At 47.7% G+C, this 13,692-nt stretch overlaps 1 protein-coding gene across 1 annotated transcript in view; it reads right to left on the reverse strand.

The window, feature by feature from the left end:
* Nucleotides 1-950: 950 nt before the first annotated feature.
* FBN3 (fibrillin 3) overlaps nucleotides 951-13,692 on the reverse strand; it is a 183,004-nt gene continuing 170,262 nt past the window's right edge. The window contains exons 52-64 of the mRNA XM_056867588.1: nucleotides 13,145-13,264; nucleotides 12,661-12,783; nucleotides 12,132-12,263; nucleotides 11,073-11,198; nucleotides 9,906-10,112; nucleotides 8,753-8,878; nucleotides 7,394-7,516; nucleotides 6,364-6,480; nucleotides 5,604-5,732; nucleotides 5,084-5,203; nucleotides 3,932-4,163; nucleotides 2,131-2,299; nucleotides 951-1,327 (exon numbers count right to left, since the gene is read on the reverse strand). Of these exons, the coding sequence (XP_056723566.1) occupies nucleotides 953-1,327; nucleotides 2,131-2,299; nucleotides 3,932-4,163; nucleotides 5,084-5,203; nucleotides 5,604-5,732; nucleotides 6,364-6,480; nucleotides 7,394-7,516; nucleotides 8,753-8,878; nucleotides 9,906-10,112; nucleotides 11,073-11,198; nucleotides 12,132-12,263; nucleotides 12,661-12,783; nucleotides 13,145-13,264 (2,099 nt within the window). The 3' untranslated portion in view covers nucleotides 951-952. The remainder of the gene's footprint in view (nucleotides 1,328-2,130; nucleotides 2,300-3,931; nucleotides 4,164-5,083; nucleotides 5,204-5,603; nucleotides 5,733-6,363; nucleotides 6,481-7,393; nucleotides 7,517-8,752; nucleotides 8,879-9,905; nucleotides 10,113-11,072; nucleotides 11,199-12,131; nucleotides 12,264-12,660; nucleotides 12,784-13,144; nucleotides 13,265-13,692) is intronic.

A 13,692-nucleotide genomic window follows, 5' to 3' on the forward strand; every position in this document is an offset into this window, starting at 1 on the left:
CTTAAAACGACTTTCTTCCCCAGGTGGGATTCTATTACGCTGCCTCGACCAAGATGCACATTTACATTACGAATTCCTCTCCTCCTCTTTGTCCCCTTCCCCATTTAACAAGACGCTAACATCAGTAGCATCAGAGAGGGGTGGTTTTTGTGTGAGAACACCCCGAGATGCAAACATTACAAAGTGGGAGAAAACCAGAGATTAATTCTTTCCGTTTGTCCATTTCCTCCATCCACATTACCGATTGCCAGTACACATCTGAAAAACCCTGCACCGAAAACCGATTGCGATGCAAGAATACGAGTGATCGCATTGCGATTGCTCTTTTTAGTGCCGTGCCAGAACCATCTTGATATGATCCCACCCATGACCGCTTTGGAGCATGCGTTTTATCAAAGCATAAGTACAACATCAGGAATGCACGGTCTAAAAGAGACAAACTGAGAGAAGGGAATGGAGCAGCCCGTCGTGCGAACTCTGCGAAATTTATACAGTTTTAAAAAAACGAAACCAGAAAAAATTCTGAACGGTTTGGTTCCAGTTTGGCGAGAAGGTCAGAGAAATTGGAGAATTCAAGATCCAGGAAGAAATGGGCAAGGAGAATTTTTGGAATCACCCCTAACTGAAACCGGGGCAACAGGCCAAGAAGGATCCTCCTGAGAAGACGATGCTACCTGAGCCTTCTCCAGAGTTTCTTGTTCAGAGAAACATGGCAAATTGGAGAGGTAACCCGCCATGATCTGGGAAGAACCCCGTTGCTGGAAAAGAGGGTTTTGGAGAACAGAACAGATGTGGTTCCGAGTCTGGGGCTGTTCTAAATTTGGTCCTGTGGGCCGGTGGACAGGAAACGGCAGAGGGAGGAAGTGCCGATTTCCGGGGGCGGGGTGGGCGGGACGGTGTGGGGCGGTGCGCAGCCTGAGCCCTTGGTTTTTTTGGCGTCTCTTGGGGGGAGTTAGAAGAGGTGGAGGTGCAACCTCATCTTGAGCACCTGGCCCAGTTCTCCGGCGAGGTAGTCGAGATCTTTTAGGGCCTCAAGTTTCTGCAGTTCCCGTTTACGGTACAGCGGCATGCTGACGATCTCCAAGAGGTAGGTGCCGGGAGAGGCCTGCTTGTGAGTGAGGTGCAGGTAGCTGAGCCCTTCCTTCTGATGGATGTGGAAGAAGCCGTCCTCGTTCCCTCGGGAGATGATGTAGCGGACGCGGTTCTCCAGGGGAGCCACGGCGGGGAGGATTTCCAGGATGTGCTCCTTTCTCCTGAGATCGGACAAGTTTAGCGCTATGGCCAAGGGCGTCTCCACGTCTATGCTGGCCAAGCTGACTTCAAGCTCCTGTTTGCAGGGAGGGGGGGAGAAAAGAGCTCAGGGCAAGGAGAGGGAGAGATGCATCCCAAAAGCAAAGGCAATGCTCAACTCCCACCCATTAAAATATCTGTAGAAAACAAGAGTCCAGTAAGGCCTTAAAGACTAACAAAGTTTTTGGCAGGGTGTGAGCTTTCGAGAGCCACAGCTCACTTCTTCAGATACAACTAGAATGTGAGTCCATCTATCTTTAAGTAGAGAAGAGTGAATTAAACATACAATGGCAATGTAAATGTCAAAAGCAAGCAAATGGCCTTAGCAGGCATGATTGGAATAGGTGTGATATGCATTCTCCTGGATTGAATAGAAATCTGGGATTCCTGTCCCTTAACCAATGCTAATTTCTCCACGCCTACTACCCCTCTGCATATCACATCTAATCCAAACACACAATGGCAGCGTAAATATCAAAAGCAAGCAAATGACATTAGTGGGCGTGATTGGAATGGGTGTGATATGCATTCTCCTGGATTGAATAGAGATCTGGGATTCCTGTCTCATTACCAATGCTAATTTCTCCACGCCTACTACCCCTCTGCATATCACATCTAATCCAATCACGCAATGGCTGGTGCAAAGATTCCCAACAGGAAAGTGTGGGTCCAGAGAGCAATGAACCTCAGGTAAAACTCCCACGCATAAACAACTAATGATCGCTTAATATCCTGGGATGGAGTCCAGCTTATGAAAGAGCTGGGCAAACTAACCCATTTCGGCCCTGCCGATTGGTATGGATTCACTTGGGATTGACACTCCCCCCTCCCCACCGGTACCTGTTGCCCGTCAGTGCCGTTGATGCTACGCCGGTGGCGGCCTCTCTTGGGATACCCGTTGACTTTGCATTCATAACAAGCTTCGGGCGACAAGAGGTTCTCCTCATCCTCCTCCAGAGGGGCAGGCAGGTAGGCTTCTTTGCCAAATCCTAGCCCAGAGACGCAGTGCCTGCAGTTCCAAAGAAGGTAAGAGAGGGAATGAAATAGGAAGACGAGGGGGGAGGGCATGGTGCCCCCTAACCTCTTCCTGTCACCCCCTTTCTCCATTGAGCCCTTCCAAATTGGGTTATGTATATCATAGCCTCCCCACTAGGGTTGCCAGCTCCAGATTTGGAAATACCTGGAGATTTTGGGGGTGGAGCCTGAGGAGGGCAGGGTTTGTGGAGGGGAAGGACTCCAGTAGGGTATAATGCCATAAGAGTCCACCTTCCAAAGCAGCCATTTTCTCCAGGTAAACCGATCTCTGCCACCTGGAGATCTCCAGCCACCACCTGGAGGTTGGCAACCATAGTCCCCACATTTCAGGAAGGGCGGCCTTCAGGGGTTAGCATTGTTGGGCATCTTCCATTTCCCAAAGGGCAAAAAAGGTCACCCATTTCCCAAAGGGCAAAATGCCATGGGCTGTAAAAATATACGACAATTTCACAGTTTGCCAACTCTGCCCTCGATAGGGTTGCCAGGTGCCTGCTGGTGGCGGGCAAACCCCCGGCAATTTCCCCCTCTGCCCGCCGACCACCTGAGGGTCGGCGGGCAAACGTGCACGCGTGTATGCATACCCCGCGCGTCACTTCCGGTTTAGAACCGGAAGTTCCACCTCGCGAGGGGCCTTATACCTCTTAGTTTGAGCGCACACACACACTTTATGAGAAGAGCCTCCCGCCAGAGGAGGGGACCTGGCAACCCTAGCCCTCGACCTCTTCTGCTGGGAACCGAGACCTGCGGCTTTGGATGCAAAACTCCACTCCTTGCATGCAGACATGAACGTGGAGTTCCTGGCATTTCCAACAAAAGGATCGCCAATGGGACAGCTGGGAAAGGATTTCTGAGTCTGACAGAAATCTTGTAGAGCTGCAACCACTTCAGAGTAGATTCTACCTTTTTACTTTAATGATTCTGCTCGAATGACCAACAGGTCTTGAACAGGACCCCACTAAAACACAATGGCCAAAATAATTAATATTTTATATATTCCTCTTATCCTTTAAAACAGGCAGCCAATATATATATATATATATATATTTCAGTATGACCGGAAACAATTTTATTAATTTATTTTCCAGATAAACCGAAGGATATTCGAGTCGTGTTTTTCCATATATTAACAGTGGCTAGAACAAATCTTGCGAGATATTGGAAAAGCAATAAATTCCCTGATTTAAATAATTGGCTTGATAAGGTTAAAGAAACCTATGCTTTAATTAAGTTGACTTATTATAAAAATGACAAAAATACGGAAGAACTGGATGCTCACTGGAATGTAACAATCTCAAGGATGGAAAAAACGCTCCAGTGTGTAAATCGAAGAGAGGGAGTGGTGTAATTATCATTGGATTTTAGATAACTAGATAGCATATTGTTTGGCTCACTGGTATAGATATTTTAGTTATACTGCAGCACGGTTTTAGTTTATTTTCAAGAATTTGTAGTATGTGTATTTTAGTAATGTTGTATTTCCGTTTTCTTTTATTGTTATATTCTCATTTTCTTTTAATAAAAGAATTTAAAAAATAAAATAAAATAAAACAGGCAGCCAATTTATATATTGATGCTCATCCTAACCGATGCTAGGTCATGTGCTTACCCTTGCCCTGCCCGAAAGTACCCACTGGGGCAGCCGCACAGGTAACCTCCCTCTGTGTTGGAGCAGCCGTAGCTGCAGGGGCTGCCCCCCGCCGCACACTCGTTCACGTCTTGGCAGCCCCCGAAGGCCTGGTCGAAGTCGAAACCAGACGGGCAGATGCATTTGAAGCTCCCCAGAGTGTTGTAGCAGGAGGCTGAGCCGCACGCTGTCGAGCTGGAGCACTCGTTCTCATCTGGGGTCGAAAGGGGAAAGAGGGATAGCCGGGGGGGGGGGTCATGGCATACCTGGTGTCCGGAAGGAGCCCCTAGTCTGGAAGAAGCTGCCAACTAATCACAGAATCATAGGCCATTTTTGCATGGTAATTAGCAGCACGTTCCAGGCTGAATTGCCCCGCATATTTTTTTTGAATTTTGTACTCTGAGCCGTCATTCTGGAAGTGACTGCGAAACGGGGGCATACCTGCTTCGCATTACTAAAGAGCCCACCTAACACAACCTTTGGAGTTTGCCATGAAGAATCGCCCTCAAGGAACAATGCAAAACAACAGAGGCGCATTAGCTATGCATATGCTAATGGCTTATGCAAACAGGAAGAAAGAAGCAGGCGAGTGTGGGGAGTGGAACTTCTCCTTTTGCGTCGGGACTGTGAAAAGGTATTTTTAAAGTCGCATTTTAAAAAAGAGCTTTGAGCGAGCATCAAAATTGACCATGCAAAAATGGCGATAGAGTTGGAAGGGACCACCAGGATCATCTAGTCCAACCCCTTGCACAATGCAGGAAATTCACTACTACCTCCCACACACATACACCCAGTGACCCCTACTCCATGCCCAGAAGAAGGCCAAGATGCCCTCCCTCTCATCATCTACCTAAGGTCATAGAATCAGCATTGCTGACAGATGGCCATTTAGCCTCTGCTTAAAAACCTCCAGGGAAGGAGAGCTCACCACCTCCCGAAGAAGTCTGTTCCACTGAGGAACCGCTTTAACTGTTAGAAAGTTCTTCCTGATGCCTAGATGGAAACTCTTTTGATATAATTTCAACCCGTTGGTTCTGGTCCGACCTTCTGGGGCCGCAGAAAACAACTCGGCACCCTCCTCTATATGACAGCCCTTCAAGTACTTGAAGATAGTTATCCCAGCGACAGACTTACCCACACACTGGTTCCACTGGTAGTGCTGGACGTACCCCTGGGGGCAGCCACAGCGGTAGCCCCCCAACACATTCTGGCATCCGTGTTGGCACCGGTGGTTCCCGTCACACTCGTCCACATCTGCGGTCAAAGGAAAAGGCCCCGAGGGTCAAAGACTGAGCCTCAAATGGCTAATTCTTTCATGAAGATTTGTAGTTGCACCAAAGAAGACCAGCAAAAACGATGGAGGATGACAGGGTGCCCCCTCCCCACTTGGGGCTGGCTGATAGGCAAAATTGGCCCCGGAAAAGGGGGAAACTGCTCCCTCATACATAGCAACAGCAGATTTAAAATAAATATGTCCAAGATCCAGGTCAAAAGTGAAACTGGTGCAACCAAACAACAAAATATTAAACCTTATAGCTTCGCTCCTCCTGCGTCCTTTAGCTGCGGCAACTAGCTACTGCCTGAAAACAGTGCAGCACAACTGTCATCAAGCACACTGCTGAAAAAAAGTAGTAAGGCGACAGCTTCCCAGTACCTTCACAACTGCTGCTGGAAGTGTCGAGAGTAAAGCCTTTCTGGCATTCACAGTTGTAGCTCCCAGGGGTGTTCAGGCATTGTCCTTTAGCCCCACAAAGGGTGGGCTGGGTTGTGCATTCGTTGTTATCTGCAGGGAGGGTCACAAGATTGCATGGTGAACGATCCAGGGAACAAGCAGCACCCACCCTCCACCAAGACTCACATATATGTGTCAACACAACAATTTAATTGCATGCTCTAGAATATCCCAGGGCGATATAACATTGATTTGGGAGTCAATGGGAAGGATTTTCTCCAAACCAGACTAGAGGATAACTCCAGGGACCTTGGGACATCCCTGATAATATGCAACTGGGCTCACTTGCTTGAGACCCCTAAAGTTATTTTCCTACTGACTCCTGTTAGATAATAGTGGTTTTCCCTGTCCCTTTATTTCTAGAATTCCATGCTGCATCCCAGTCTACCTTAGTTCCACTTGCACTTCAACCATTTCTAAAGTTAATTCTGAAATTGGATGTGCCACTTACTAGACCCTTTGCGATTCTAGATTTCCTGGAGTCCAGGCACTGTCTACTTTCCCTTAAATGGACGGTACCCTTTGCACTGAATTTGATGAACTAACAATAACCGTGGTAATAATAGAGGAAAATACAATCTATTTTTAAAACGTCATCCAACCCCCCACACTCTCTTGCCCCCCCCCAGGCATTACTTCAACTGTTCAACTTCTGTTTTGGGTAGGAGGAAGGGTCACTCACCGATACAGGATGAATGATGCTGGGTGAATCCAGGGGGGCACTTGCAGTTGAAGCCCCCAATGACATTAACACACAAGAACTGGCAGTTGTGTTGCTTGGTGGAGCACTCGTCCAGGTCTGGACAACCGAGAAAACAAGAGCGGGTTAGCCTTTCCCGCAGTGAAGCTGACTAGGCCAGAATCTGCCGACAGTCCGGTTCAGTCAGTTTCTTCACTCCATTGTGTGGTATGGAACAAAAAGAAGCGGCAGCGGTTGGGACATCATCGATAATTATTTATTTAAAATGTTTATAGGCCCATTCCCTCTTTCTCCCAAGAAAAAGAGTTGGTTCTCATATGCCAACTTTCTCTACCACTTAAGGCGGAATCAAACCGGCTTACAATCACCTTCCATTCCCCTCCCCAAAACAGACACCCTGTCAGGTAGGTGGGGCTGAGAGAGCTCTAAGAGAGCTGTGACTAGCCCAAGGTCACCCAGCTTGCTTCGTGTGTAGGAGTGGGGAAACAAACCCAGTTCACCAGATTAGCCTCCGCCACTCATGTTGAGGAGTGGGGAATCAAACCAGGTTCTCCAGATCAGACTCCACCGCTCCAAACCACCGCTCTCAACCACTATACCATGCTGGCTCAGGACTCAAGAACAAGCACTGTCCCGGCAGACTGTGGAGTCGTAAGGCCCACTGGAGAGGTCTAGGCAGCCTTGTGAGAGTCTATGCTACCCCCCTCTACTTCCCTTGTGGCCACTTGCCCACATAGTTCTCTGTTGGCTTCGGAGGCTGCTAGCAGCCATGTTTCCTTCTGATCTGCAAGCTTTCTCCAACCGCATGGCCCTAACCCGTAACGTGTAGATCCCTCCTGAATAGGGTTGCCAGGTCTCCCCTCTCCATCAGCAGGAGGTTTTCTGGGGCGGGGCTGGGGCGATCGAACTCACACGCAGCTGCGCGCGATGCGATTACATCACTTCCAGGTTTACCCCCAGAAGTGCCACATCGCTGCAGCTGCTTTAGCGCTCAAAACGCTGGCGGGCTTACCTTTGCAAGTCTTGCCATCCTCCTGCAGGATGTACCCCCTGGGACAGGAGCACTGGAAACTACCTTCGGTGTTCTTGCAGATGAAATTGCACGGCTTGGGGGACTGATTGCACTCATCAAGGTCTAAGGGTAAGAGAATTGGGGTGAGACAGGAAGAAGAAAAAGAGTTGGTTTTTATATGCCAACTTTCTCTACCACTTAAGGGAGACTCAAACCGGCTTCTTCCCTTCCCCTCCCCACAACAGACACCCTGTGCATTAGGTGGGGCTGAGAGGGCTCTAAGAGAGCTGTGACTAGCCCAAGGTCATCCAGGTGGCTTCGTGTGTAGGTGTGGGGAAACCAACCCAGATCACGAGGTTAGCCTCCGCTGGTCATGTGGACGAGTGGGGGAATCAAACCCGGTTCTCCAGATCAGAGCCCACCGCTCCAAACCACCGCTCTTAACCACTACACCACGCTGGAAAGCCGCCATAACACACCACCCCGTGTAAGACAACACACTGCGTTCAAAACCCTCCCACACATTTGCTGGGGAGCCTGAGCCCTGGCACCAAGTCTTCATGGGCTAATTGACTCGTGGAACAACTGGGTGGCCCGGTCCTTGGTGAGTGTCCCTTCACTGTTAGTGCATTAGACTACGATTGAGGTGATCTAGGTTCAAATCCCCATGGAATACCGATGCGAGACATGTTACGTTTCCAGTGTTTATTAAATATAACATGAAAACAATGCTCCCAGTTAGAACAGTCCTGGCCCCATTATATTGGAGGCTCTCAGACAAGACCCTCTCAGTGGCAAAAGGATGTACAAGCTAAGAATTCTCTCACAAGAGCTTCATGCTAAGTTGTATTCACTTCATTTATACCCTACCTTTCTCTTCAATGGGGACCCAAAATGGCTTACATTGTTTTCCTCTCAATTTTTTCCTCATCGCAACCCTGTTGGGCAGGTTAGGCTAAGAGGGTGTGACTGGCCCACGGTCACCCACGGTTTCTGTGATAGAGTGAAGATTCTAACCTGGGTCTCCCAGTTCCTACTTTGACACCGTAACCAGTGTGTTGCTACTAAAAAGGCCTTTTTCTACTATTGGTCTTGCCTACCTTGGGATCCCAGTAAATTCCCAATTTCACAACCCTATGGAGCTGGCCCAAATAGGCACCAAAGGGCAGCAGCCCTTAGGCACTGCCCTTCTGCAGCTTCAATTAAAATCTTAAGGGCAAAGCTCAAGTATACTGGATTTTTGGGGGGTCAGCGAGAGATTATTAAAAAATAGTGACCAGATTGTTGGTGCAGACATAACCGAGGGCAACCGAACTGGCTGCCAGTTTCCATACCCATTAACTTGAGTGGTCCACTTACCCTGGCAAGCTGTGCCGGTGAGGTCTGTGGCATAGCCCACTCTGCAGTGGCAGCGGAAAGAACCCATGCTGTTGATGCACTGGCCATTCTTGCAGAGGTTGGGAAGCACCTTGCATTCATCAATATCTGCATTCACATGGAGGTAGGAAAGGGAGAGGAAGAGAGAGGAGTTCCTCTGTCAATGTTATCCGAGATTGGCAGCTCCTAACATGATTTGCAGGAAATCTTTGGAGTTAGTTGACGGTGGAGGTTGGGACTCAAGCTCATTGGTCGAGTACCTGCTTTTCAAGCAGAAGGCTGACTTTCTAGTCAAAAAGAGGGCCAGCTGGGAAAGATCGTTCTCGATCTGAGATATTGGAGAGCTGGTGTTAAAAGCACAGAAGAAGGGGTGATGGTTCTGAAATTGGTATTTAAAATTTAAATTGGTGGTGGTGGAATACTATCAAGTCATAGCTAGCTTATGGCGATCCCATAGGGTTTTCAAGGCAATAGATGTTCAGAGGTGGTTTGCCATTGCCTGCCTCTGCGTAGCAACTCTGGACTTCCTTGGTAGTATCCCATCCAGGTACTAACCAGGGCCACCATGCTTAGCTTCCAAGATCTGATGAGATTGGGCTAGCCTGAGCTAATCAGGTCAGGGCAAAATTTCAGTTACGAGTTACAATTTAATTGGAAAGTATCACTGCACTTCTTTTTTCAGTTGTTTCACATCCAGATCACTGGAGTTAAATAGACAGCATTGAAGTGTCTTGAAGTACATTGAGGGTCTTTTTTTGCCAGCAGCTGGAGCTATTGCTTAGCTTCACTGTGCTATGAAAGATGCTCTGGTCAAAGGGGACAGAGACTTTAGTAGGAACTGTTAAAATATTGGGCAGATGCCCGCTCAGTTCAGAAAAGGAGGTCAAGCATTGGGTGCAGAAGGTCCCCGGTTCAGTCCCTGGCATCTCTATCCAGCCTTTCTCCACCTGAGACTCAGGAACCTCTCCATGGAGGACTCAGGAACCTCTCCATGCCAGCCAGAGTAGACAACAGTAGGCCAAATGGACCAGTGGTAGAGGGCAGCTTCATACATTGTGTTAATAAGGCTCTGCACCCCCATCGCATGAGCTGAGACCACAACAAGAATCTTCCACCTCCACAAGGGCACGCTTACCTCTCCCATCAGTTGTGTAGCCTGGTCCATGGGGGCACATTTTCTTGTAGAGGGCAGTGCCTGGAAAGGGGCAGAGTTCGCACTGGGGGCCCCATCCACGGCCTCCATTACAACAGCATTCTGATTTGGTGACCTGGTGGCGGTTTGTGGAGGACATCTGGCACATGGTTTGGAGTACTTCGGTGAAGCAGAATCCTTGGCGAGTATCTGGGACGGGGTGGGGGGAGAGGGAGAGATGTGGAGAGATCAGTGTTCCACCACAGGTAGGCCCTGGAGAATAATTAAGCCCCAGAGGAAAAAAAGGCTGTTGTGATCGACCAGAACTAGGCTCCGTTTCTGAAAATTCAGCACACCCATGATATCTGGACGAATTTTTCAAAACCCAACATTTTAAAGTTCCAAAAGTCCCTCCCCATATTTTTTAAAGCAAACTTTTAATTTTTATTTGTTTTAACATGATTCAATTATATAAAACTCAATGATGTGGTGCTGAATTCAATACCTTTCATAGTTTACTTTTCAAATTGACAGTGTCTAAGTCATAGTGAATTTTGTAAAACAGTAAAATTAAAACAAAGTTGAATGTGGGAAATCGAATCAGATGTGTTTGAACATGTGTTTGAACATGCTAGAAACTCCAAAGATGGTGCATGGTTTTTTTGGGGGGGGGAGGGGCTTTACAACTTAGGAGTAGTAGCTGACAAAGCTCTTTCATGGGTTCCTGCTTGTTTAATCGTAAACAATGCGGGGCGTCTTTGCCAGAGGTGCCATCTCTTTCTCCCCCGGATACTCAACCTGAATCCTTCCCCTAAAGTCAGAGTATTCTGATCTCAGACCTTGAGGGGGAAGGGTTTGGAAGTTGGGGGTGGAGCCTGAAGGGGTGGGGGGGGGAGGCCTATTAGCACATGGTAGAGGAAATCACCTGGTGGCTTATGGGAAGAGCCTGACGAACATGCCAGCATAGAACTAAGGGTCAGCCAATCAGAAAATAGCTTTCCCTTGACTCTGATACCTCCCCAGGGAGATGTTATCCCGAAGACCCTTAGAAAGAGGGTAACACCTTGCGATCCACAAACCTGACCGGGCTATCATATGATCGTGCAACAATCATACACATACAAAATTCAGTCTGAAAGCACAAGAAAAAGCTCTGGACAAGCTGTTTACCAAGGCACTCGGTGCCAGAAGGGCTGGTTTGGAAGCCTTCGTTGCAATCGCAGCGATAGCTGCCCACAGTGTTCACACAGCGCCCATTGGGGCAGATTCCCGGCTTGGTACGGCATTCGTTCTCATCTGAGGGCAACAGAGAGGGAAAAGGCAGGCAGTGAGGAGTGCGATGAGAAGCGATTCTCACCTCTGGCAGTGGCATAGCCTGGTGACTGAGATGCTGAGCAAAGAGTTGGGAAGTTCTGGGTGTGGGTGTCATCTCTGGCATGGAATTATCCGATGGCCTTAGGCTGAAGCAAGCTTTGGGTGCCCAATGAAATATTTGGAAGCTTTTCGTAGTTTGAATCTAAAATTTCAGGGGTTTTTATATACATATTTTAAACTGAGGGCCCCTCAGCCTCTCATCTGTAACAGGAGAGATAGTAGTGCAGCCTGCCTTAGAGGGTTGTTGTATGGATTGCAGGGGTTAAGCACGCAAAGTTCTTTGGACACTTTGAAACAGTGGCATATGTGGGAAATAGTTTTCAGTTGCATTCTGAACATGAGAGGACTAAAACGGGAACCAGATATTGCATATTTTTGCATAATTAATGAAGAATTATGGCCTTGTTATTTATTTATTTATACGTACCCCGCCTTTCTTCCCAATAGGGACCCAAAACAGCTTACATCAGTCTCCTCTCCTCAATTTTATCCTCACAACACTGTGAGGTAGGTTAGCGTGAGAAAGTGCGACAGGCCCTAGGCCACCCAGTGAGCTTCCACAGCACACGTGGGGATTCAAACTTGGGTCTTCCAGATACTAGTCCAACCCTCTTAACAACTATACAACATTATAATAACAACATTCTATTCTATTCTATTCTATTCTATTATTTCATATCATATCATAGACTCTATGTCCATCAGCTATAGGAGTGAGATGAAGAATTTATGCAGAGCAGTGAAGACTGAGCCCTGATGAGAGGGTATCCTACTCTGAATTCAGAGATTTCAACAGGTTTTTCCCACAGCTCTGAGGATGAGAAACTTGATTATTATTTTTTTAAAGAGGATCACCTGTGCATCCTTCACCATCAGGCCTGCGTTGCATCCCAGGTGGGCAGATACAAGCAAAAGTGCCAATTAGATTCTTGCACATCATCCCATGTGATTCGCAGTCATGCATCCCCTCGATGCATTCATCCAAATCTGCAAGAGAAGAGAGACGGCAGCCAAGAGAAGTCAGTGCCTGGGTCTTAACAGCCCCCCTGATAACATTTCATTATCCTGAGCATATCTGCTTGGTCAGTGGGGACTTGCATAGCGAAAGGTGGTCTCAAAATGAGGGAAGTCTACAAATGGTACAAGCAGATCTCTTCATTGTTGATACTGGTGAAAGAACATGATCCACGATTTCTTACAGTGGTTGAGGAGTACCATCTGACCTGGAAGCTCTTGCATTAGTTGGGGTATATTGCATGGCTGTTCATATAAGGGTCGAGGCGTTTCCTTGGAGCCCGAAGTTTTTATTGTGGTTGGACACTTTTGCCTATTCAAAACCTTTTGATATCTCTATCTGGTGTAGGTCCCAGCAAGGAGACCTTACCTTTGCACATTCTCCGGTCGTCTCGCAGGGTGTATCCCGATGGGCAGGTGCAATCATAGAAGCCGAGGGTGTTGATGCACCGGAAAGCACAGAGCAACGGGTTCAGGGCACACTCGTTGATATCTAGGTGGAGGGAGAGGGAGAGAGGTGAGAGATCGTTCCGGCAGAATTCTTCCTACGTCCTTAAGTGCAATGAAATAGAGAGATCACAGTCATGGACTGGAAGGTCGAGGACTTAATGTACAAAAGTGATGTGATGTAGAATCTTCAAGGCATTGAGCCTCAAAGACGTTTGGGTATCACATTCATGGTGCTTTTTAGTTCATAATACAGAGCTGTGTGCTCCATGCTCTCTGAGTCATGCTGGAGCATGCTCAGGAGCAACTGTGTCCATGAGGGGAAGAAGCACTGAATGGACAAGAAACCCTGCCCTCTCCCCAGCCCTGACTGACAGTGCGTCCACAGGCAGCACCAACCCCCGTACCTTCACACGTCATCATGGGCCCCGGCTCAAATCCCTCGTCGCACGCACACTCAAAGCCCCCCACCACATTGGTGCATGTTCCATTCCCGCATGGGTTCCCAATTGAGCACTCGTCTGTGTCTGGTTTGGGTAGGGAAAACAGAAGGCAAGATGGTTAGCATTTTCATCTAATTAGACATTCGTCAAACATTTCGAGCACTCAATGGGGATGCTCACAAAAAAAGAGAGCAGCTCCAAGTCAAACCTAGGATTGTTTGTCTACAAACTTACTTCAACATCTCAAAAAGATACCCGATATTGAGATGTCATTAATATGCAACTCTATTTAAGGAACACACTCCTGGTTTGTAAAAATGCAAGCTTTCATTGATTTCGTCGGTTGATGAACTGACTCAAACTTGAGTCTATCAGCTGGTGAAGGTAAGGTTCAAAATGGGTGGGGCTATGAGGTCTAGGCTATTTTTCTGCCACTGTAGTATAGTTATAAGGATTGAAACAGGAAAATATTAATAACTAATAATAACAAATGGGGTAGTTTCTTGTCAAGC

The sequence above is a fragment of the Euleptes europaea genome, chromosome 2 (assembly GCF_029931775.1).
Source record: "Euleptes europaea isolate rEulEur1 chromosome 2, rEulEur1.hap1, whole genome shotgun sequence".
NCBI classification, from domain to species: Eukaryota; Metazoa; Chordata; class Lepidosauria; order Squamata; family Sphaerodactylidae; genus Euleptes; species Euleptes europaea.